Here is a 25,561-nt window from a genome sequence, read left to right on the forward strand (position 1 = left end):
AGCATTTGATTATCTTGCTTTATTTTCTTAAGATTAGTGCCCTCAAGTCTAGTTTTTGTTGTTCTAGTAAATAATTCTTCACAATGTAATTATTTTTCTTCTCAATTTAAGAAATGCTGATATTTACATTCTCAACTTTCAAAGGAAGGATTTGTGGAGAAGTTCATTTGCCAATTTGGCAGTAATTTGTCATTCATATTCTGTAGGTATCCAATTTGTATCTGTGTTTCATCAATAAAGTTGTAATGTTGGAATACCATTTTAGTTGCCTTTTATGTAGCTTAACTGTTAGTGGATGGTTATAAATTGGGCATGAATAGATCTCATGCACTAGCTAATATTTTTATTAATTAGAGCATGTCTGAATTCTTTTTGTTCTTTTGGGGATGCTCGGAGATATTAGATGCGATCGAACAAATTATTTTGTGACAGACCTGAAGTTTCTCTAAGATGGTACTTTTAACAGTTACAAAGTTGGAATGAACTTGTTGAAATATATTTCCAGAATTGAATGTATCGTTTAAATGTAATGCTTTGTATTACAGTTCCAGATTTAGCTCGGCAAAGGCACCTATTCTGTTCAAAAGATACAGATTGATCACATGTATTTCTGAATCTTCAGAGAAAAATGGTATGTTCCATGTCTCAAATGACTTATGGTTTATTGGCTCTTGATCTAATTTCTTTGTTTCTTTGGCTTGGTATATCCTCTTTGCCTATTGAAAATCTACGTTTGAGAGGCATGGACTGTATATGTATTGTTTAATTAATAATTTAATTGTTGTGCGAAATGAAAGTTTGACAGCCACTTTAGAGATTACTGATTAGAAGCAGCAGGAGTAAAATTTTAATTTGTTAACTTATATAAATTATAATATTTATATAAATCAAGGCTGTTTCTTTGAATCCACCCAGTTTATGCTATGTCTGGGTAACTTTTTCAATATTTCGTAGACTTGTTAGTATATTATGGACCTAAGTTTGCAGGAAACATCATAGGGAGCCCGTATTGACATTTTGCCAGTTCCATAATGGAAATACCTGGAAACATTTCAAAACACCTGATCGGGCCAGCGTAATCCATAAACATCTCAGAAATGTTTGGGATGTTTATGGATTCTTCCTATATAAATTTTTTTCTTTTAATGTGTTCTATACAAATGTTATTGTGCTTTTTAATATTAGGGGTTTGATGAAAATCAGTTTTTCCAGATTCAGTCTCCAATTTCATTTACTTTACCTGATAACAGAGCTATGGGTTACTCCTGTCAATTAACTGTAGTCTCAGTTGTCAAAGTGTCTGTGGAGCACTGCATAGCGTGCTTCCCTTTTCTCTTATTTGATTTTCTATATCAATCTAAGGTAGGTAAATGTAAATTTAAAATAAATTTACAAGAATTTTGTAGCCAAAGATCACTATTGTTTTATAATTCAATATAAATTTGACATCCATCAAGAAAGACACAAAAATATTACTAATACTCCATAACCAAGTAAAGTTTTATACACAATCTTGATTTGTTGCAGTTTAAATGACAATGTTACTGGAAAAAGATGATGTTGCCAAATCACAAGCAGGATACCCTTTTCCCAAGGTGAGCCTCTTATTTCATATGAAGGATACATGATTATTGCTTTTCTCTTATTGAAATCAAACCAATTGCTTGAGGAGTCAAAAGTACTATAACTTGGCCGTATGTCACTGAAGATGGATAGTGAACTACAATAAATGTTGGTATTTTAAACAGAGAAAAATATTCCTTTTGCTTGCAAAATTTTGATGCAGATTTTTGTGCCTGTTATTTTCATGAAGAATTGGAATCTATCTTCTTTCAGACTGTGTCTCATCCTCTATCTTCTACAGGAATCTTTTAATTATCAAACCTGTCGTTCTTATTTATGTTATAACCAAATCAATCATATACACTGTTGAATGAATGTTGTGGTCATCACCAGCCAACATACTGCTCAAGAAGACAAGTTACTAGATAGTATTGAAGTGTAGATACTTCAGCAAGCAACTCTCAAAGACTATTGTGGAGGAAGGCCATTACCAACCAAACTATGTCTGAATACCTATAAGTTGTAATTGATGTTCATTGCATTGAAGTTTGAAGTAATCACTAATATGGGATCTCTTACTAGCAATCAATAAACAAATGAATACACAGAGAAATAATGCTCAACACAGATTTTGGTTCCATCTTATGCAGGAGGGCTAGTACTAGAGCCTCTTCCATCTCAGATAAGGAGGCTTAGTATCAGAGGATTGGTGTATTGTAGAGAAAGAGGCTCAATACTAGAGTCCGATTCTATCTTAAACAAGGAAATGGTAGTTTCCAATCTGAAAAAACTCTAGCAGCATTACATGATAGTTAGATGTTCAATTTCCATAGAATTTCAGATAACCAATGCAAGAAATAAATATTCACAGAGCTTTCAATATGGTCAACATATAACAACAGCTCGAAATAGCAATGAATTTATCATTCCGATGTTGCAGTGAACCTCACTGATGCCACCTGTCAAACAGAAGATTTCTTAGCACTCAGAGCAGTGAACTCAACCATATTTCATTCAATGGCATATTTTATAGGTCAGAACATTTGCCTACTCCTAAGGCAGAACGGTTTCCATTATAATGACCTGAGCTCATGTTCCAGTGGGCATGTTTCCTTTCATAATGCAGATGTAGTAATGTGAGACAATTTGGACTAGCTTATGTACAAGGTCCAAGTGAATTTTGTAGTAGTAAATACTACTAGTACGTGGCTTCTAAGCCAAACAGTATTCTGATAGTGCATCCCTCTTGTATCAATAAGATGTCAAGTGAGAATGCTTGCCAATTCACAGATTAAAAGTCAAATATGATGGATATCAAAGTGTCTTTGTGCCATGGTTCAATGGTGGTTATGGAGTAATAATTGTGAAGTACTCTTCCATCAAAATTTTTAATGATTTCAAAAATTATGTGTGCACCATGGGGCCCTGTTAATGTGTCTTTTGTACACGACCAAACACAGAATAAAATACCTAAAGGTACCTTATCCTCTCTTGAACAAAGTTTCCAACTACTGAAGATCTCGCCGAAGGATCAATCGGAGTAACTCCAAGGTTCTGATATGTAGGTTCTCTACCTGTGGATAAACTCTTTGCGGTATGATGTGGTTTTGCTGGAATCACAAGGGGACTTACATTCGATGACTTGAACGTCTGATTTGTTGGAATCACAAGTCCTATTTACTAACTGGAAGATAAAGAAATAGCAAAAGATATAAGGTTCAGGAAGTCTACTCTAAGACCTAGATTGCGAGAAGATGGATGAATGACTAGGTGGAGTCCTACTGGGCTGGGTCTCACCATCAGGTTGAACAATTCAACACCAACTCAGTGCGATCTTCTAAGGGATGTTTCAAATATGTCCAAATCGTACACCACCAAATACTGATCACCATTCAAGATAATGCGTGAACAACAAAGGTGTTATGACTCGGGATTAAGCTCGTTCTATGCCAGTTGACCATGCAAGGCGCTCTTACAGTCAACAAAAGGCTAGTGGTTTGGACTAGGTAGATTCCATGTGAATGCATTCAATAACTTCTTTCATTCAATTTAATTACCTATCATCTAAAATGAAGATTCGACAAGAGACCATGCATATTGCAAAGAAACAACACACTTCACCATAACTTCAATGAAAATGGAGTTTATTTACAATCAATGGCAACAATTTCTTGCCTTGTCCTCCTAATCTACTCTAATTGTTATTCTATCAGCTGACTATTCACTATTTCTAACTATTCACCAACTATTAACCTTTACAAATGAGGAGCCAGAGCTTTATATAGAGAACCCTTTACAAACAGACGACTCTGATTGACTTAGAACAAATGGCTAGGATTACAAGATAGAAACCCTAATTAGGGTTTGTTACAACAAACTTCCTTAGCCAATTAGAAAATTACATTCCAAGGGTGAGGACCAATAAGAAGCAGGGGTAGGTACATTGAAATTTGTGCCACCTCCGATAAATTAGGTACATTGAATCTGGTCATGCTGAGGTGGACCAATCCGACTGGAAGAATGATGACTGGGATGCCACCTTGTCTAACGCTTATGACTTGGTTGATCCTCTTCAATCTTTTGACATGATGAATGATGTACTTCCTTTGTTTGACCAGGCTTCCTTGTTGTTAAGTCTGTCTCCTCCAGTAGCACACCTCGGCCTTGAAGTGTTGGAAAAGCCCTTTCTTTGTCATCCTGTGAAAGAATGAAGTCTTGAGGTTAACTCGAACTCCTTGAACACCCCTAGTCTTCTAATGCTTCAAAGCACCTTGAGTCTTCCCTTTTGCTTGTGGAACGTCCTTGATGATGATGGATTGGAAGAGGTCGTCCTTGCCCTGGCCTGGTCTTCTTCATCTGCAAAATAAACCAAAAGATGATTAAGGACACATAATAAATTCATTCTAACATAGCGTTTTCTACCTTAAATCATCAACAAGAAGACATCAAAATGAAGTTTGCTCAAAATCCTCTCTAGGATAGGCCCTATTAGAATTTCGCTTCGGACCCTTTGGAAGGGTCAATAGCAAAATTTGCATTCCTGGCCAATTTAGACCTCATTTCATCATTTCATAATCTTAGGTAGCCTTCAAACCTCTTCTCATCATAATCTCACAACTAGCCCTTTTCCTAGCTAAAACAAGGTGAAAAATAGGAGTTTCAAAGGATTTCGCCCTGGACCCTCTGGAAGGGTCAGGAGTGAAATTTGCATTTTAGGACAAAATCTTCACAACTTGTGACCACAAATTGCTCAAATGCATGTCTAAGGATCCCTTTAATCTCAACCAACATCAAGCTCGATGCAAAATTGGAGAAAAAAGGAGTTTTTGAGGATTTCACTCTGGACCCTTTGGAAGGGTTAGGAGCGAAATTCTAGTTTAGGCTCAAGTTCTATCACTCCACTCCGAAATGTCTTCCAAGGCAAGCATACACTAATATTCTCTCCACCAAGCCCTGGGAATCCATCTCCTGGTCTTCATTATGGGCAATCTAGGTGATATTGAGAATTTCGTTCTGGACCCTTTGGAAGGGTCAGGAGCGAAATTCAAGTTTTTAGCTCAAAATCGTTACCTCTTGGACTCATAACCTATTCAAACACATTCCTATGGCCATATTTAAGTCCAATTCACCTTGATTACTGTCCTGGCCTAGCACAAAATTGAAGGAAAAATGACATTTTGAGAATTTCGCTCTAGACCCTTTGGAAGGGTCAGGAGCGAAATTCAAGTTTTTCACTTGATATTTCATTTCTTTCACTCCAATCTATCTTGCAAGGCTAAATAAAATCATTCCATCATCAACCACACCCTAAGAATCAAAGTCTTTGCCTCATACAAGGGAAAAAATAGTTGATTTGAAGAATTTCGCTATGGACCCTTTGGAAGGGTCAGGAGCGAATTTCATTCCTAGCTTGTCTTCCCTCACTCAAATCCATTCTTCTCACTTTGTCTCCCATTGACTCCCTCATTTGGATCCATCTCTCAACTTGACAACATTTGCTTGATCCTCAAAAGGCTTGAAAAGGAAAATTCGCTCAAAAACCTAGCCAGGGACAGGACCTATCCAGAATTTCGCTCTGGACCCTTTGGAAGGGTCAGGAGCGAAATTCAAGTCTTAGCTCAAAATTTACACTTTTGATGATCAAAAATAATTCAAAGGAAATCCAAAGAGATTTTCTCACCTTGGTCTAGGCCTGACTTCACACAAATTTTGGAGAAAAAGAAGGTTTTACGGTTCTTCGCTTTGGACCCTTTGGAAGGGTCAGGAGCGAAAATCTTGTTTTGAGCTCATTTCTCCATCCTCTCAACCTCAATAAACTTCAAAAGGCAAAGATACACTTCTTCACACCCATCCAAGCTATAAAAACCCAAAGTTTGACTTGACCTGCAAGGAAAAAAGGTGATTTTAGAAATTTTGCTCTAGACCCTTTTGAGGGATCAGGAGCAAAAATCTTGGTTTAGCTCAATTCCTTCAAATTCATGGATAAATAGAAACTCAAAGTCATTTCTAGGGACATCTCCAATCTCAATTCATCTTGATCTATACTTGCCTTGACACAAAATTGGGAAAAAAGGTGGTTTAGTGAAATTTCGCTCTGGACCCTTTGGAAGGGTCAGGAGTGATTTTCCTTTTCTAGGACAAAATCTCCACCTTTCATTGCTTTCAAAAATTCCCTAAAGCAAGAACAATTCCATCTTTCTTCCAACATGCCTTGGATACTAAGAATTTGATCAAACAAGGAAGAAAATGAGGTCTATTGAGATTTTCGCTTTGGACCCTTTGGAAGGGTCAGGAGCGAAAATCTTGTTTTGAGCTTGATTATTGATTCTTCCAACTCCAATATTCTCTGGGAGTCAAACATACATCACTCTTCTTGCATCCACACCAAGGTCCTGACCTTACCTAAGGAGGAAATGAGTGTTTTCAAGAATTTCGCTCTTGACCCTTTGGAAGGGTCAGGAGCGAAAATCTTGTTTTAAGATAAAACTCTTCATCTCTCCCAACTCTAATCACTCCCTAAGGCTATAACATGTCAAACACCTCCAAACATGGTTTAAAAACTAAGAAGTTGGTCTGGACAAAGAAGAAATTGAGGTCTATAAGGATTTTCGCTTTGGACCCTTTGGAAGGGTCAGGAGCGAAATCCCTATTCTTGGCTAGTTTCTCACCTTCTTTCATCCCATTCTCCTTCAAACTTGATCAATTCAACTTCCTTCTATCGCAATCAAGACAATCCACCATCCAACTAGCACCAGGCAAGGTTAAACTAGGTCTTAAGGCCAAAAAGAAGGCTAAATGGAGGATTTTGCTTTGGACCCTTTGGAAGGGTCAGGAGCGAAATTCTCCTCCCAGGTTGATTTTCATCATTTCAAAGTCTTAAACCTCCTCTCCAAGGCAAACATGCATCAAAACCTTCTCAACTATGCCTCAAAAGTCAACAATTTGGTCATATCAAAGAGCAAAGTGGAGGAAAAGTGGATTTCGCTCTGGACCCTTTGGAAGGGTCAGGAGCAAAATTCTTGTTTTGGTCAAAAATCCTCCATTCTTTCACATTCTATCACCTCAAAAGGAAAAGACACATCATTCTCCTTCCAACTACACCCAAGGAACTAGGTTTGTGTGCAAACAAAGAGGAAAAGAGGTTTCTTCTAAGAATTTCGCTCTGGACCCTTCGGAAGGGTCAGGAGCGAAATTCTTGTTTTGGACAAAATCTACATTTTCCAATGCCTTCAATCACTTCCTAGGGCTAGAACATACCAATTTACCCTTATCATGTCTAAGAAAGAAGACTTTTAGTGCAAACAAGGAGACCAAAGGTGTCTAGGGAGAATTTCGCTCTGGACCCTTTGGAAGGGTTAGGAGCGAAATTCACATTTAGGCTCAAATCTTGATTTCGTTTCTCACATTTCTTCATCCAAACAATTGTTTTGCCCTCAATAATGCCTGGAAATGAGTTAGTTCTAAGTTTGGGTCAAACTAGAATGTCTTATGGAGAATTTCGCTCTGGACCCTTTGGAAGGGTCAGGAGCGAAATTTGATATTTTGGTCTCTCCGTCAAGATTCATATATGGAATATAACATTTGAGTATAAGATACTTTAAGTTATATTCCATATATACTGTCAGGATGTTTGAGAGTGGTTTCGGACCTCCAGGAGTTATAATGCAAAATCTAGTTTTTGGAGGATTCTTCAATTTTCCAAACTTAGTCAAATTTCAGGATTAGGAAGACATTCCAGACTTAGCCAAATTTCAGGGCATTTGAAGATCAGGATGACATTCCAGGCTTCATCACTCACCAACTTGACCTAACTCAGACCTTCAAAGAGGATATTCACTCACCAAGCAAGACACAATTAGCAACAAGAGCAAAACCAAGCCCTAAGGAAGACTTTCAAAGAAACCCTAACCCGGAGCATCCACTAACTCACCTTTAGCTAAAACAGAGCCTATTATCTTAGTGATCCCTCTGGCAACACTCAGCAGCAAAGGTTAATGGACAAAACTCAAAAGACCCAGAAAACAAACCCTAGAAAGCAAAAAGTAGGGGTCCCCATTTGCAATGGTACAATGTGTGAATACATCACAACAGGACCCTAGGCTCCCATGGAAAGTTTGAATCAACAATGACACTTTCCAAAATAATTTGACTATGAGGATGACCTTTAACATTGGTTTTATTTTTGCATGACCATATAGTTTACTATTTCAATAGGATTGTGTCCTTTGCATTATTGCGACAATTGTTCATTCTTTGTATTTGTTTTAACTTTTTCTTGTGCTTCTATCTTATAGGTCCAGGCATGGGAATTGTTGTAGTTGACCCAAATAATATCAATGATTCAAATGGAGGAATTAGAATTGACAAAAGAGTAGTGTTGGTGCATTATATTATTTTCGTGCATTATATTATTTTCTTGCATTTAGTTAATTACTTTAATGCATTATATGCACCTAATATAGGATAAGCTTGCAAAGGTAGGTATCTACCTATGTAGGGTTTACTTGCATCATGTGACTTGTACCTTCCTAGTTTGGTGAAGATGACATGCACATATGTGACTTTATCTCCTCTATCCCACATTGGTTGTATATTCACATCTCTTGTCAATGTATCCTATATATTCCCATTTGAGCAATTGAGAATCTAGATTCATTGTATATGTTCATCCTCTCATAAAATAGAACAATTTTCTCATTTTGGGCCTCGTTTGTGCTTTAATTGAAGCCTCTATATCTTAGGTGGTTAATTCCTTGGCCAAATCTAACATGGTATTAGATCATGTGGAATTGCTTCTTGTTAGCCTTTTTGGAGATCTAAGTTGCATATCTTGTACTTGCTTGAAAAGTTGAGTATGCTCTTCTATTGCATTGAATGATGACTTGGAGAATATATTTTTTTGATAAAAAATACCAGATTTTGGGGGTTTTGTTTTGTAATTGCATTTTTTAGTTTGATGGCAGTCCGTTTTTCTTTTTGTTTCATCCAAATCGATCATAGGAAACCAAACCTACAAGGATTTTAAGGGCTTTCTATTAGGCATTTGCAGATCACTTGTCATTTGGAACATTTTGGGGCAAAATGAGCCTTGCCATTGCAACTAGAAGATCAAAAACCCTAAGATAGTCTGTCAATCATCAAAATCAATGCATTGTGCTTTAGGGTGTTAGAGGATTCTTGCATTGTCGGCAGATCCATGACATGAGTTGATGTAGGCACTAATGCAGGAAGAGTTGACTTTTATTAAATAAAAAAATTGTCTTCTATTTGATTTTTCAGATTTTAAATTGAAAATAATTCTCTATAGCAGAGTACTACCAATACCCTATGCAGACTTGTCCTTGATAGGTGTTAGCACTGTACCATTGCAGTCAAACCTTCAATTGGTTGCCCCTTGGTTGCTTGGTGGCAACCATTGGCTCCACCATGAACAACATTATTGCACCTGCTATTGGTGATGTTCTACAATACTAGCCCCATGGTCCCCTTCTTTGCCACTGGCAACTCCTTGACCAGCTGGCTCATAGAAAATATTTAGAAAATATTCTTTTCAAAATCATCTTCGTAGACCATTCAATTACAGATTAGTAGTCCTGAAGCTTAAAGCATGCCACTACAAAGAAAGAAAGAGATTTATGTTGTCTGCAAATGAACAAAGTAGGTCCATGGGATTTAAAAGTACCCTAGCAACCATAGAGAAGAGCCAGGGTAAGAAGGCCACACTAGACATTCACATACATGAATGGTCAGGCAAACTCAGTACACACTTATTCTTTCAACGAACTAGGCCCTGTGGGTGATTGATGCTTATGGAATAGAAGCTTTGCTGAATTAGTAATGGTAATGTCTGCATACCCTTTGGTGCGCATTGTTAGCCTGAGTAAATTCAACTTTCTAAGTTGTGAGAATCTTTCTCTGCCAATGAATTGCAATTACAAGTTTCCTCTGCCATGACTTTTTCCTTTGAAGAAATAATTTCTTACTTATTCAAGGTGGTCTATTTCCAAATGCACAAGGACGTTTGGTGAGAGTCTGAATCAAAAGAACTTTTATTTTTGTATCGTTTAAGTTTCCTTGGTATAGGATCTAAGCAGTGTCATACAGGAAATGGTTTTTTGAAAATAGCCAATTAGAGTATTAGATGGTACTGTACAAAATCCAAATGTTCTGTATCAAAGACATTGTCATAGCCTATAGGCAAAAAACATACCTTCTGATATACCTTTAGTGAGAAAATATCTTTTAATTTTCTATGGTAACATTCTGAAATGGAACTGTCATACTTGGAACTTGCTTTGAGATAAAATTGTTTTTGAATGCATGTAACACTATTGAAAGGCATTGGAAGCCCGAGTGAAATAAAATTACCTAGGTTGTGTGAATCTTCTTTCTTCATAAATAAAAAATGGTCCAGTTTGGAACTTACCATACTTTTTCAAAAGACTCATTTTGCAATGCACAAGAAGCTCTGACGAGGCAATCAATCAAAATGAACTTATAACCATATACCTTTCACTCTGTGTTTTCTCTATTTTAGTACCTAGTACTTGTGAATTTGTAATAGTAGAAGATTGGTTAGGTAGTCTATTAAATTATTAGATAGTATGAATTGAAGCCATAGTAATGAAACATGCCTTGTGATATGCCGTAGGTGGAAGTTCTTATTTAATAACCTTAAGCAAGGTTGTATTTATTTTGCACATTATAAGAGTTTTCATGGGAGGAAATTTGTTTTGGGTATGTTAGAGGTTTTAATAAAGAATTCGGGAAATTGTGGCTTATTTTGTCTGCTGTAAAAATAAAATTTAAAAATGACAACTACCAAACAAGGCTTTCCTAGACACATTTGATGATAAGACCACCAGCCAATACACAGAGATCAACTGGTGAAGTAAAATGTCACGCTAATGCCTCATCCACTGGACAATGGAGTTTATCAAGATTGGCTCATCATTGTCGGATCAAATGCATCAACCACAACTAATTTCTAATGCCTTCTCATAAAACAGGGCCCTAGGTGGATTATATTATTTATGATGATGAATTATCAGGTGATCCTGACTGGAAAGCTTGTTCATGGTGAGGCAATGTACTCAAATGTCTTTGTATGCCCATATTTGAAAAATATAGACCCCAAGGTCGTAAAAGGGCTTTTAATTTCCCTGGAAAATAGAGAGATTGGAGGTGTTACCCCTATTTTAAAAAGTAGGGGGTAAGTGGTGGTCAAATTTTGAACGAACAATGATCTCATATCTGTCAGGCTAGGGATTTCATTTTCTTTGAAGAGGGGTAAATGTTTTTTACAAGAGCTATGAACCGTTGAGGTCACAAATGGGGGACCTCATCCCCATTTAAACATTCAACTATAGTACCCTTGCGGGGTTTGAAACTTGATGACAAGAACAGCAACACCACAACTTAAACATCACGACATGCCAATGTTGGCAGGCTGGGGATTCTGTCTAATGATCTGATTAAAAATCTATCTCAATATTAAATCTTACATTTGCAATTTATCTTTAGTTACATATGAAATTTTTAATAGAATAGTATTTGTAGTGCAGACCTATATCTGCTTGCTTTCTCTTGGGACCTGAATATTGTTTTATGGATTCTGTTGCTTATTTCTTCCAAATTAGCATTTAAAATTTAGATTATTTTAATTTATTGCATTTATTTTTTTATGTTCAAAGAATTGCATTGAAAATTAAAGTTTAAATCTACCGTCAGGCTGGAGGAAGGGTCCCAAACTTGTCATCAGAAGACTCAAAAGTTTCTACAAATGGAAATCGTATTCTTAAGTCAGATATTGAACTGCCAGACTTCGATCTGGATATCAATCGCTGGCTAAGGTCATCACGAGTTCAGGTAGAGCTATCATAACAAGACTTACAACATGGCACAAATGATGTCAATGGTCTTACTTTGTAGGTTCCATGAGTGGATTTCATTGAAATAAACTCAACTAACATGACTCTAACCTGACAGTGGTACCCAGGTCATATTGCGCAAGCAGAGAGAGAACTAAAGCAACAGCTAAAGTTGATGGATGTTGTCATAGAAGTACGTGATGCAAGGATACCTATGGCAACTGGACATCCAGAGGTGAAGTCTATTTCTTAGACCTGGATTGGTATGCCAGTAGTCAGTTAACAAGTATGGCTGCGTAGGCATTTCAATCTCCACAAGGTTTAAATTCTTAATTTAGGAAATCAATTTGGTTGGTATTTGTTTAAAATAACGCATAGAATAACACATAGATCATTCCTTCGATGCAGACTAATAAAATTTCAATCTGGACAGATGGACTTATGGATTGGTGATAAGAAGAAAATTTTAGTTTTAAATAAAGTAGACATGATCTCAACCGAAGACAAGAATAAATGGGCTACATATTTCTCTAAACAGGGGATAACAGTAGTCCTTGCAAATGGTCAGCTTGGAATGGTAAGTGATCTAACTTTTACTATAATGTACTTATGCTGGTCAATTCTTTGCACTCTACAACATTTGGCAACATAATTATACGATTTAATTAAACTCTCTCTTCATTAGTGTGGCTTCTAGACCTGTGTGCTTTATATTTTAAATGTATCTGAAAACATGGAAGAGTGCAGGGGACATTGAAGTTGGCAAGAGTTGCAAAATCATTAGCTAACAATTTTAATGCCAAGAGGAGGGCTAAAGGACTTCTTCCTCGTGTGGTAGGGACTTACCAATCTTTAAGTGATTATGTTTTATCTTTCATCTCTTTGGGTGCATTCTTTTGCTTTTTTGTGCTCTATTTATTTACAATCAATTGCAAGCATGTGCAATGAAATGTATGAAGGAATTGGAATTACACTTTACATATTGAAACCTTTCTCAAAATAATTGCTACCTTGGATGGAGCATAAACATGTTTTGGTGAATCACCATTTTGTGGAGGTTGGGGTTGAATTACTCATTTGACAATTTCATTGTTGAACTTGAGAAAAAATTGGATTTAAGTGAGACATAAAATAACATTTAGAGAGTACAGAATATAGCAATGTTCTACAAAGTTTCCTGACAAGGGGATGGGGGAACGTGGAGACGGGTTTTGGGGACAAGGTCACCAAGGATCTAAATTTGGGGATTGTGAGGGGATGGGTGGGGATGGCGGTAGAGTAGTGGTGGGGGAGCGGTGCTGATATAAAAATAGAATTCAATTAAAACCTTCGAAGCAAAATCTGCAAAATAACACCTCTATGGTTGCCCCATGAAAGGCCAACTAGTTTTCACGAAATTAAAGGTTGCAATCAGCATAGTTACCAAGAGACCCGTCTCCTACCCCCTAAGACGCATCTCGAAGACGGAGATGCATCTCCAATACTAGAGACGTCTCTGGAAACTTGCCGACACATAGCATGCTTTTGGCTGCCATCTCTGAAGTCTCCCAACTAGAAATTGATGTTTCCCACCCGAAAACTTAGGGCAAAATGCAATGAAAGGCAAAAAAAAGAAGGCAAAGAAATAAAATAAGCCTGCAGCAAAACAAAGTCATAGGGAAATAACTAATAAGGAAACCACATTGCAGGAAGACAAAAATCCACACAAAGTTATAGTGATCTTAATCTTCTTGAACTCTTCCAGAATGTAAGAGCTCAATCTTTTCAATTCCTCCCTGGGAGGATTATCTTGTTGTCTCTTTTCTGCAGGTTGAGCGGATGGTTGGACTCATTCACTCTGAGGAGCAACTGCTTGTCTGTACTCTGGCGAATCCCTCAGCGAACCATGAACATTGCTGGCGTTGGGATTTGGAGGGATAGAAGACGTGAGCGGCTCATAGTTCCGATAATTTCTCTAATATGCCCTTGGAGCGGCATTTCCATTTGTTTGTTGAAATGCTTGAACCTCGCCAACGGCTTCCACTAGAACACTATTATTTAACAAAGGGAAAATCTATCCATCTTTGACTTGAGGTTTGTCAGGAGAGACTTTTGATGATCCTTGATATCCTGGGGCCTCCACAGGCCCATTTGCTAACGCTGGTGGGAATTTGTAAGATCCCTGTGGTGGCGTATAGTCTTCAAATTCAGGTGGAAATCTGAAATCCTATAGAATAAGGGCCTGGTCATATCTTTGGGTCGGGACTATCTCATATCCCATTGTTGGAGGATTTTTAGGACCTTTAGAATTCTTCATTTCCTGGCGAAAAATATCAGCAGCTACTTGAAATTCATGACACTGCAACTCAGAATGCTGACTTGTATTGTGCAGCCTACACCAAGTTGACAAGGCGGCTTCTGTGAGGAATACTTTATCCGCCGGTCTATTGTCGGAGGGTGGTGGATTTTCCAGCGGCGAAGGCACACCCCCATTATTTGGCGTTGTGTTCCATGCTTTCTTATGGAACCTTGATTATTATTGTTATTTTGAAAACCATGATTATTGTTTTGATGCCCGGTATTATGTCCTTGATGGTTTTCATGATGGTTTGGAGGGTTATTATGATACCCTCTATTGCCTCCATGGTATGGATAATAATTTCTTTGCACGCTTTGCATCTGGTTATTCTGATTTCTAAGGTAAGTCACTTCAGTAGACAACTTTTTCACTTGCTCTATCAGTTCTTTCATATCATCCCTTTCTTCTTGAGTTCTGGATGGAGTGGTTGTGTTTTGTAGATAGACTGGCTATGATGGTGGGGCCTGTGACATTGGGGCCCCTGGATGAGGCACTAACTGATTCACTGGCATGGGAACTGGATTGATAGCAGGGATATAATTTGCTACACCAACTTGTGGATTATAAGGCATCGTTCCTACAGCAGTCGCTGGTGATTGTAGGCTAATCTTGAAAGCTTCATCATAGGCCACCTTCAAATCAGCGGGGTTGGTTTGCTGGAAAAACATAGAGGTGAAACAGTCCAGTGCAGCATAGTATATATTTCTGGCTACTTCATCATTCACATTGTAAGGCGAGCATAGCTTGGAGTAAGCTCTCTGGAATCTGTTGCTAAAGGTGCCAATTGGCTCCCATTCTTGTCTTCTTACTTCAACACATTGCCGATACACTTCTGCTGGGGAGACAGGCAATCTGAACTTCGCCAAGAATGTGTCTTTCATTTGTTGCCAAGTCCCAACAGAATCCACCGGCAGGTTGATGTACCAATAGAATGCCTCTTCGCCCAAAGAATATGGAAATAGTTGGCAGGCGACTTCCTTGTGCTGGATATCTCTATTCCGGAGAGTATCTTAAAATACTTTAATATGTTCTTCAGTAGTACGATTGACATCGTTAATATAGAACTTGGTGCAAAAATGCTCTGGATTCTTTGGCATGTCATGATATGTGGCAAAAGAAGCGAGTAGTGAGGCATTCACAGGGTGTCAATTCTGTCCCGGGGCTTCTTGTTGTTGTTGTTGTTGTTGTTGCTGGTGTGCCATTACAGGTATCGGCTACTGCTGAACAACTAGTGGTGTTGGTGCTTGAATGAATCCTTGTTGAATACCTTCACCAGCTACTCTTAGTATCATCCACTGTGATGGTGGGGTCTGGAACAAACGAGTAAGATCTTCGACACTTGGTGAACCTTGACTTGAGGATGCGGTTTCCTTCTTCCCATGTCTTGGCTTGAATGTAAGCTCTTGGAATTCCTTTGCTCCTCGAGTAGATCGCAGAATCCTTTGATGTCTTTCTAGTGAGAATGAATTAATACGCTCTAGCTTCTTGGATCATCGAAGGCACGGAGTGCGTGGAGGAAGTGGAAACCTTTGGTTGAGCAAATCTCTTTCAATCTCAACAACAATCTCAATAGCCTTTTCTCGTTCTCCTTGCAACACCAGCCGAATTTCATTGTACTGTTCTTCGCTTGTGCTTATCTTTTGAGCAAAATCAGCTATGTCAGCAATGATATCCTCCTGATGATCATGAAATCCCAAACCAGGCTACAAAACAGGAGGTGAACTTCTAGTGCTAGGTAGCACCATCTTGAGTCATAACTTCTTTTTTGAGCAATAAAATTTCTTCTTCAAATGAAATCAGCCCTCCTTCTAGCACCAATTCTGTTGACATGTGGGAGGAGGGTAAAAACAAAAAGGCTTGAGATTACCTCCTCAAATATGAATCGACACAATCTCGAACTATTCACGTTCAGCCCTCCTTCTAGCACCAATTTTGTTGACGTGTTTTTTATGACCACATCTAACACAGAATAAATTCACCAACGGTCACCTTATCCTCTCTTGATCAAGATTAGTCTGTATGCTAGGATTACATAAAGTTCAAACGGCTAATTTCCAAGGTTCCTTCAGTGCGTGGATGTGACTCAGTTGTTTGATGGGTTTGCCGATAACCTAAGGGGCCTTACGTATGTTGAAGAAAACTTATGCAAGCTCAAAGATTTTTTTTGTACGGATGATTTTGCAGAGAAAGCTCTAATTTTGAATCTTTTGAATTATGCAGAAAGTAAATAAGAATAGGGTAGAGGAAAACTAGGCTAAGGCTAACTTAATCCTAAGAACAGGAGATGGGATTACTTATGCAAAATCAAACCACTCTTCGCTTCACCAGCAGAGCACAACTACACGAAGGTGGTGCAATCTTCAAAGGGTGCATGGAGGCTTTTCAGATCATCAATACAGACCACCGGATCAAACAATCTTTACTGACAACCGAAGTTAAACACATACACATCAATAGGCTCAGGCTAACTTTGCACAGCTTACAACAATTAGCTACACACCAAAAGTATGAGCTCGGATTCTACAACAAGTTCTCCTATCAAATCCAATTCTTCTAACAACATATAAGCAAATCTAATCTAATTGAAGACAATGAGACCATGCGAGCTCCAAAACAACACAAGAACACACCAACCATGGAGCAATGTATTAAGTATTTGCTTCAAATAAACTCTTAGCAACAATCTTTGACGATAGTCTCTCCTCCTTTACAAATGAGGGGTCACCCCCTTATATAGGCCTCAAACCATGATTACATGAAAAACCCTAATTAGGGTTTGCCCTAAAGATTCCCCACTCAAGGTGCAACAAGGTGGGAATCGGCAATTAATAACCCATTATGCCCATCTACAATTAATTTAAAGAGCCTAAAATAGTGCCCACTAGCACATTAAATGTGCCCCATGATGTTGATTATGCCCAGAATATAACCGCCACCCTCATAAATGCCCATCATTCTCCAAGTGATGGCGACATGCACGAAGAATCTGTCATAAAACCATAATGAGAAGGCGACATGCAAGAAGATTCCTTATCTGATGGTGACATGCATTGACTGGACCCATGCCTAGTCAATATTCCTTCAGCAATAAGTACACCACTACTATTCAATCAAAAGACTTTCGTCCAAAAATGGACGACCATTATCTCGTTCATTTATGGCATACACAATGAATCTGCCAATGACAGCTTCCAGTTCTCTGATGGAGACACTTGGCACATTTTCAATGTTAAACTCCATCAAGACAATTTCTTCTTCGCTTCTGGAAAAGAAGCTTTCCCACTCTACCATGACTTCCTGCATCTTCATCATTATACTGGAGAATGAAGAAACATTTGCAAAATGTTCCTTAGGGAACGAACCTATGAAGAAGTTGTGCAACTGGGATTTTAGGGAGTTCACCGTTATTCCTCCATCACTGAGTTTCCTCGCAAACAAAGCCTCCATTACACTAAGGATTTCTTCCTGTATCCCTGTGATAGACTCCTTCAAGGTGACAAAGTCAGTGTTGAATTTGTCAAAGGTGTTCTTTCCTGAACATATGGCGTAGAACCATCGAGGAAAGTCATAAGCTTCATTTTCTTGGATCACTTTCCCATCCACCAGAGTTTGCCTTGGAGTCTTCATCAGAGCCCTAAGTCACGAAATGGTTAAGTCTTGGTAAACGTCTACATCCTCCCATAGTCCTTCTGCTGTCTCTAATCTGTTTAGGAGGGCCACGAACTTCGAATGAAGCTGAGATAGATCCTCAATGAATTTTTCTTGCCTCAACATAAACATCCTCTACCCATTCCCGGAAATTTTGCGCCATTGCTCTAATAAGTTCTGCATCATCAACTACTTCCTTGGGAAGGGAGGGAGGAGGAGTGAATGAAGGACTTGCTTCCCTGAGGGGTCTTTTGAAACTCCTGACGTATTCGCATAGGAATCTATTATCTTCCCTCAGTCGCTTACATTTTGCCTTCGATTTCAGCAACTTTTCCTTTATGGCTAGGGAGGAATCTTCAAAGACTCCCACTACTTGATTGATGGAAGCATGGCCAAGATCAACTTGTCTGATGACATAATCCTCCTGCCTAATCTCACTCCTATCTCTATCCACTGCAGGTTCAGCAATGTGCAAGGTTCGGGATCTAGATTCTTTCTTGACCACCTTGGAAAACCTCTAGGGAGCCTTCCTTTCTGCTGGTCGATCCATCCTCTTCAATAATTCTTCTAACTCCTAAGCAGGATTGGTTCCTCCTTCTGCTTCATTCCCCAGCCTACCTATCAACCAGTCTAGAGCAGGGATGGAATGGCAATGATCTTCTACATGTTCTTGTTCTTGAGATTCTTCCTCCATTTCACCAGGGATAGTCTCCACGAAGCTATCCTGGTGAGCCTCTTCTTGGTGTCAGGGACTTTCTTTCCTCTGACTTCTTGGTCGATGGTGGCCTTGTGAAGCATTGATGCTGAGTATATCGGGTGATGGAACGTTCCCTGGAAGTGGACCTGTGGAATGTGGAAACATCTCCACTTCCTGTATGCTCGAGGAACTAAGTGGTGAATGCTCCCTTTCTGTCCTTGCTCTCTTTTGTGGAGGTTCCTCTTGTTGGGCTTCCTGTTGAACCTCGTGTGGGATTTCCTACTGGATATCCTTCTTCTTTGTTGCCCTTGGCCTCTTTGGGGCAATTTTCCCTTTGTCCACCTGGGCTTCCCTTCCTGCCTGTACCTGTGAAGAGCTTTCAGTTGCCTCACTGTGGGAACCCAGATTTTCCATTAGTTGGTATGTTAGATGAATGTTCTCCTCCACCAATTTCCTTGTCTGCCTGTCAATCCAGTGCTTAGTGAATTTCAGCACTGGTCTAGCTAGGATATTCAAATCATCTACCTCAAGCTCTGACCAATCAGGCAACTGGATAGGTTGATCCTTTACTTTCTCAAATTCAAGTTGTGTCAAATCTGAATCTTCCTTCACCTGATCTAGCACCTGATAAATTTCACTTGTTCTGATGGTGTCGAGGGGCAATCTGGAATGCATTCTTCTTTGGACCTCAAGGTCATCCTCGACACTTGCCCAGTAATCCTCCAAGTGAAACCTGTGTATGAATTTGACGCCGGCAACCTTCCTAATCTGGTTGTAAGGATCATATTGAGCCCTAGATGTGTAAAATGGCAGGCGATAGAATGTCAATTCCCCTGCTGCACTTTCAGCGGCCTCCAAACCTGGGCATATCTCCATGAAGTCCCCCAATATAACTGGAAATTCAATTGATTGTTTCTTCTTCTTCTACAGCTGATCATAGGCAGTTAATTGCCTCATGAGCTCAAGCAATACAAGCTTGTCTGACGGATATCTGGGCAATTTGTATGACTGGAAGGAGAATCCCTGCGTCCAGATGTAGGTAAATTTAGGAAATTGCAAGAACGTAGCTCCATACCTCTAGACCAAGGCACTTGCTTGTGGTGACAACCTCATGTGCAACTTATTCTGCATAAGCTGTGTCAAGTACATGGTGAAGGTGTCATTCGCCAACCTGTAAGAACTAACATTGGAGAGATGCAGCTGGGGATAACACTCATGCACCTTTAACTAAGCGAGTTTGCAGCCCATGATTCCTCTTGTTGGCAGCCCATCGAATCCTCGCCTTCATGCAAGCATATAGAACAGGTAGGAGCTCATGAAAAAGGATTGAGACCTTTTCTCTTTTAGGTTCTTCAATTGTTCATGCAAGTAGTGGCTGATCAATCTAGCCCAGTCGATCAGCGTATTTGAATTCATGATCTCGCCTATGTAGAAGAACATCTGGCCTCAAAGTTCACCGAATGTGGGCATCCCATTACTCTGCTTAGCATCTTTATCAGGCCCACATACTCCTACTTGAACTCGAAGATTGTGAGAGTTTTGGGTATCTTGGAGGCATGCACTCTAGGCTTCAGCAACCACTGCTTATTAATCAAATCAGCACACCTAGCAGGACCTGCTTCATATATTGCCTGAGCTCCGCTACTGGTCCTATATATCATGGAATAATGTGAAGGTATTTTGAAAGCCTCACCAATTGACTCCAGAGTCAATGTTGCTAGCAACTTGCCATCTGGCGTTGAGATTGTTTTCCGCTCTAGATTGTAATGTGTTGCACATTCGAAGACCAAGTCTAGGCACTGAATAGTAGGAGGAGACAGTTGTCGGGGATGGATTGTGCCCTACTGTTCTGAACATTCGGATCTTGAATGCAGCCAAGTTGAATGTGCCTAAATTAGTATTGCTGATTTCATCCCATCTTGAATTCAACCGAGAATGAGGAAGAAAACTCTTCATCTCCGCCTTGATCAATGCCTGCCTGGAGATAGTAGTTGCCTTGCTTGATTCTACCATCCTAGAAGCACCTCGAAAATGATGAAAAAAGACTAAGGATGACTATTCTTCACTCTTCCACTTCTTCTTTCCTGAATCTTGCACGTGAAAAATGAAATGCATTTCCAAACTTAAATAGAATTCTCAAGAGGCATTGATTTAGCAATTGCGTTCATGATGCATCATACTTTCCCCAATCACTACGCCATGCAAAGGCAACTTCCCATTCGAATGAGTTCAAATTTAGAATTTTACTTAAATGCTCCAAGTCATGCGTCATACTTGGAATCCAAGTCATGCGTCATACTTGGAATCCAAGTCATGCGTCATACTTGGAATCCAAGTCATGCGTCATACTTGGAAGATTCTCTTTGCCAACTCGTTGATTTTCATTCTTCCCAATTTTGGAGAGAATTTGAAGGATTTTCTCAAGATTTGTTCGATTCCATTCTAACTTGTCGTCTCTTGCTTTCGAAGGAATTTTCATGTCCCTTCTCAACATCCCTATTTTTTAGGGATCTTCCTAATATTTAGGATTCAGGTTCATTGGATGGGGAATTTCATCTCGATTCCGAATCTATAAAATTTTCCACACTTCGTCGAGATTTGGTGTCTAAAACTAGCAAATTCGAAAAATCGCCTAAGGGGAATTTTTCTTTTTATTCCTCTTTGATTCCTTGGATTCCATGCCTTAGGCAAAATTTCAACTTTTAGCTTGGGCGGAATTTTCACCATGCCAAGGATTCATGGATTTTTCGCTCTGTCCTTGGCTTCTTCATTTTGGCGCCTGACTGTAGACTTGGGCGGAATTTCACTAATGTCAGGGATTCATGGATTTTTTCCTTTGTCCTTGCCTTCTTCATTTTGGTGCCTGACTGCAGACTTGGGCGGAATTTTGCTCTGGCCAGGGATTCATGGATTTTTCCATCTGTCCTTGCCTTCTTCATTTTGGCGCTTGACTGTAGACTTGGGCGGAATTTCGCTAATGCTAGGGAATCATGGATTTTTTCCTCTATCCTTGCCTTCTTCATTTTGGCGCCGGACTACAAACTTGGGCGGAATTTTGCTCTGGCCAGGGATTCATGGATTTTTCATCTGTCCTTGCCTCCTCCAGTTTGGCGCCTGACTACATAGTTGGGCAGAATTTTGCTACTGTGAAGGATTCATGGATTTCTTTGTGAATCCTTGGGATCTTCATTTTGGCGCCCAAGCTCATACCTGGGCGCAATTTTGACTAGGAGAAGGATTCATGGAATTTTCCTTCTCTCCTTGCTTCTCCCATTTTGGCGCCTGACCCCACATTTGGGCGGATTTTTGCTTATGCCACGGATTCATGGATTTTCCTCCTGTCCTTGGGAATCCTATTTTGGCGCCTGACCCCATGTTTGGGCGGATTTTTGCTTATGCCACGGATTCATGGATTTTCCTTCTGTCCTTGGGAATCCCATTTTGGCACCTGATTCCACATTTGGGTGGATTTTTGCATTGGCCATGGATTCATGGATTTTCCTTCTATCCTTGGGAATCCCATTTTGGTGCCCAATTCCACATTTGGGCGGATTTTTGCCTTGGCCATGGATTCACAGATTTTCCTTCTGTCCTTGGCTTCTCCATCATTTAATCTCCCAGACTTAGAATATTTTGACCTTCTGAGATTTTGAAGTATTTTCCCGAGCTTTCCATTTCAGGAATGGATTTCCAGCACTTGACCCATTTCTGGCTCTCTTTGTCTACTGTCTGACTTTCTAGAATTAGAAATGTCTGCAAACATCTGATCCTCGTCGCCTTGTCTGACTGACCCTGCCAGTAATGACTTTCCAAAAATAGAAACCTTCAAGGTGTTAGTGTTAGATCCTTAGACATGGTGCAAGAATGACTTACTACAAATAGAAATTAATAAAAATAGTAAGTTTGATTTTTGGCAAAATGACGACATTCCGGGACTCAGAAAAATCCCTAAAAAATAGGGACTTTCTAAAAATAGAAAGTTGCTCCGTTTGGGCTCAAATTTTACTGGGAGGTCCCTTGAAGGGTCCTGATTCCAGTCGTATGTTCAATTTTCCCAAAACCCTAACAGGAACCCCTAAAATCTAGGACAAAAGGCAAAAACCCTAAAAAAAGGACAAAACAGGCCCTAGACTTCATAGAATTTGTTCGACAGAGAAGCAGATTAACTCTAACTGACCCCCGAACATCCACAAAGCAGAGAGATCGAAGAGATTGCTACCAACACACAAAAAACCAAGACCAAATGACCGAAAGGGCCTAAAAGATAGGGGGTCCCTATCTGAGATGGGGTGATGTGTGATTAGGTTACAACAGATACCAGCAATGTAAGCACTTTTAATTTCAAATTTTGTTCAATTTTAAAGTTAAACATTACCACTGTGCTTATTTGTCATGATATTTTCTAGAAATTGTTTAACTATATTAAAAAAAATTGTCCCCTATTTTTGAAAATTAGCCCTACCAGTATCAGTAGAAGTCTCGAGAGTCTCCAAATACCCGTCTCCTAGTACCCTCGGCAATCAGTATATAACAAGTGACCCAGTGGCATCACCAACAGAGGTGGCAGAGGTGGTGGTGCTGTGGGGGACGTTTCCCCAAGACCCCAAGTCTCGGAAACATCCCCCTATAGGGGTTGCAGGTTTTTTTGGTGGGGGAGGGGGATGCGTCTCCGTGGAACACTGGAATATAGTAATATACAACTTTCACATTTTCTGTAAATAGTGTAGGTAGTTACATAATAAATCTTTGTTATAAATAACATATTTAACAGAAATTTATCACCCTATACCACTAGTTAAATATATTATGCGTAGGGAGAGCAGAGAAATCAGGGTGCTAATATTAGTTTCTTTATGCATGTTTATGTTTTAGATTAAAGCAGACTCGAGCGGGAGTAGTTGGGTATCCAAATGTTGGAAAATCATCATTGATTAACCGCCTGCTTAAGCGAAAGATCTGTGCAACAGCATCTAGACCAGGGGTTACCAGGGAATTGAAGTGCGTTTCTTTTAACTGACCCTGGCATTATCAGTGTTTTGTTAACCTTTTTCCTTGTCACATAGGCATTCTGTTACTTCTCATGCATGTCTGATCATCTAAACCAGTGCCCATTAGCAAGATTTTTTTGTTTTTCATTAATATTACATGTTCTCACCTCTAAGAAATAGGGAATCAATATTTAATTAATGACATAAAGAAAAGTGATTACAGAATTATCAAAGAAAGCAGTAGATCTCTTTGCATTGCACTTACTCTCTGCTTTTTCTGAAAGGTGGGTTCGAATTGGTCAAGACCTAGATTTATTAGGTTCCCCTGGTATATTGCCAATGCGGTTTAATGATCAGGCTCCTGCAATCAAATTGGCAATTTGTGATGATATAGGAGAAAGATCATATGCTGTTGCTGGTGTGGCTGCAATTCTCGTAGAGATTCTGAAGCAGCATCCAGATGCAGGTCTCTCTCTCTCTCTCTCATCTCTCTCTCTCTCTCTTTCACACACACATTTGCTCATATTTTTAAGGTAGTGATTTGCATATGATAGATGTTTGTTTGATAGTGACATGTATGGTCCCAGTAAATATATTAAACACCCCTAGGCTAAATATGTCAAAAATAGAATGAGTTCAATTTGAAGCCAATGTATTTAAGATATAACATGCAAGGAGAAGCATTAGGGATCCTAGTTACAAGGAAGAAAATGACAGAAGTTGAAGAAAAGCTTGCTTCTCGCACTGCAATTACAAGCTAAGTAGAAAGTGCCCTTACTCAAAATACTGGACAAATGTGTTTTTACAATTCATTCCCTGTATTCCAAATCAAGGGCATCAGTTATGTAACTCTCTATTGTGCAACAGGACGTTAATTGGTCTCCATCCGTGTGGGATATACACGTAAAAAATGATGTATATGTGGGAATGTTAGTTTCTTATCATGATAAAACACATTTGCATTGATATTTACAATCCCACGTGATGACATTTGCTTCTGTACAAAATTATTGAAGATCCTGGATTTAATTGAGAATTTTATGTCATTTTTCTAGAAGTAAGATATTCTATCTAATATGAGTCGATTAACCAAAAAACTGAATTCGTCATTGAAGGTGCACTGTAGTCCCCATTTTAGTTTTCCCTTAATATACACAAGTATCCTTGTTGCATCTTTCTAGCAATCAACACTAGGGAATGTGATGAATCATGATACCATGCCAATTTCAGAGGTGTCTGGCCCAGTTTTGGGGAGAAATTAAGTAAATGGTTATGGTATTGCCTCGGACTTACCATCATTTTTATAACATTGCATTCATTGGTTCTCAATTTTCTTGGCAAATAATTTTTCGGACTTAATGCATATAGTTTTCAATAAGCTGTTCCAAATTTCTTCAACGTGCTATGTACATACTTTGACTGATATAGTATGCCATTTTCCTTTTATGGTACCATTTCTAGACATTCCAGTTACATTTTTTTGGCTCTTAAATAAACCTCTCCCTAATTTTATTGATTCTCTAAATCTTCTTATTGATTCCCAAAGAACCAAAAAATATAATAACTTTCAGAAACCTCATGACTGATGCAGGAGCAGGAGTCCTTCAAAATCGCTATAAGATAAATGCAGATTGTTGCTTAGGGAAAATGTGAGTTTTTCATTACTATTTCAGAATGTATTAAAGTTTAATTTCATGTCACCCACTGATTTTTGCGCATTGTTTATCTGCCTTCTTACAGATTTGTAAAGGCATTGGCACAACGTTTGTTCAATGGAGATGTGACTCAAGCTGCCTTCCGTATCTTATATGACTTTCGGAAAGGGAAATTCGGTTGGATAGCTCTTGAGAGGCCTCCGTCAAATACCATGTAAAGCCCTAACATAATAGAGGGTTCAATATTTTTTTGGGCTCCAATGGTTGCAATGGTGTTTGAAAAGTTGATTACATCCACGTTG

General features: G+C 39.0%; 1 protein-coding gene across 1 annotated transcript; it reads left to right on the top strand.

The window, feature by feature from the left end:
• The first annotated feature begins 1,482 nt into the window (after nt 1–1,482).
• On the top strand, nt 1,483–25,477 carry LOC131855945 (DAR GTPase 3, chloroplastic-like). The gene is made up of 9 exons (XM_059213958.1): nt 1,483–1,595; nt 11,794–11,931; nt 12,052–12,168; nt 12,367–12,510; nt 12,681–12,767; nt 23,499–23,614; nt 23,889–24,070; nt 25,196–25,253; nt 25,345–25,477. Exons 1-9 carry the CDS (start codon nt 1,533–1,535, stop codon nt 25,475–25,477), a joined length of 1,038 nt encoding a protein of 345 aa, XP_059069941.1. The 5' UTR covers nt 1,483–1,532.
• The last annotated feature ends 84 nt before the right edge of the window (nt 25,478–25,561 follow it).

This window comes from Cryptomeria japonica, chromosome 2, assembly GCF_030272615.1.
Source record: "Cryptomeria japonica chromosome 2, Sugi_1.0, whole genome shotgun sequence".
Lineage (NCBI taxonomy): Eukaryota > Viridiplantae > Streptophyta > Pinopsida > Cupressales > Cupressaceae > Cryptomeria > Cryptomeria japonica.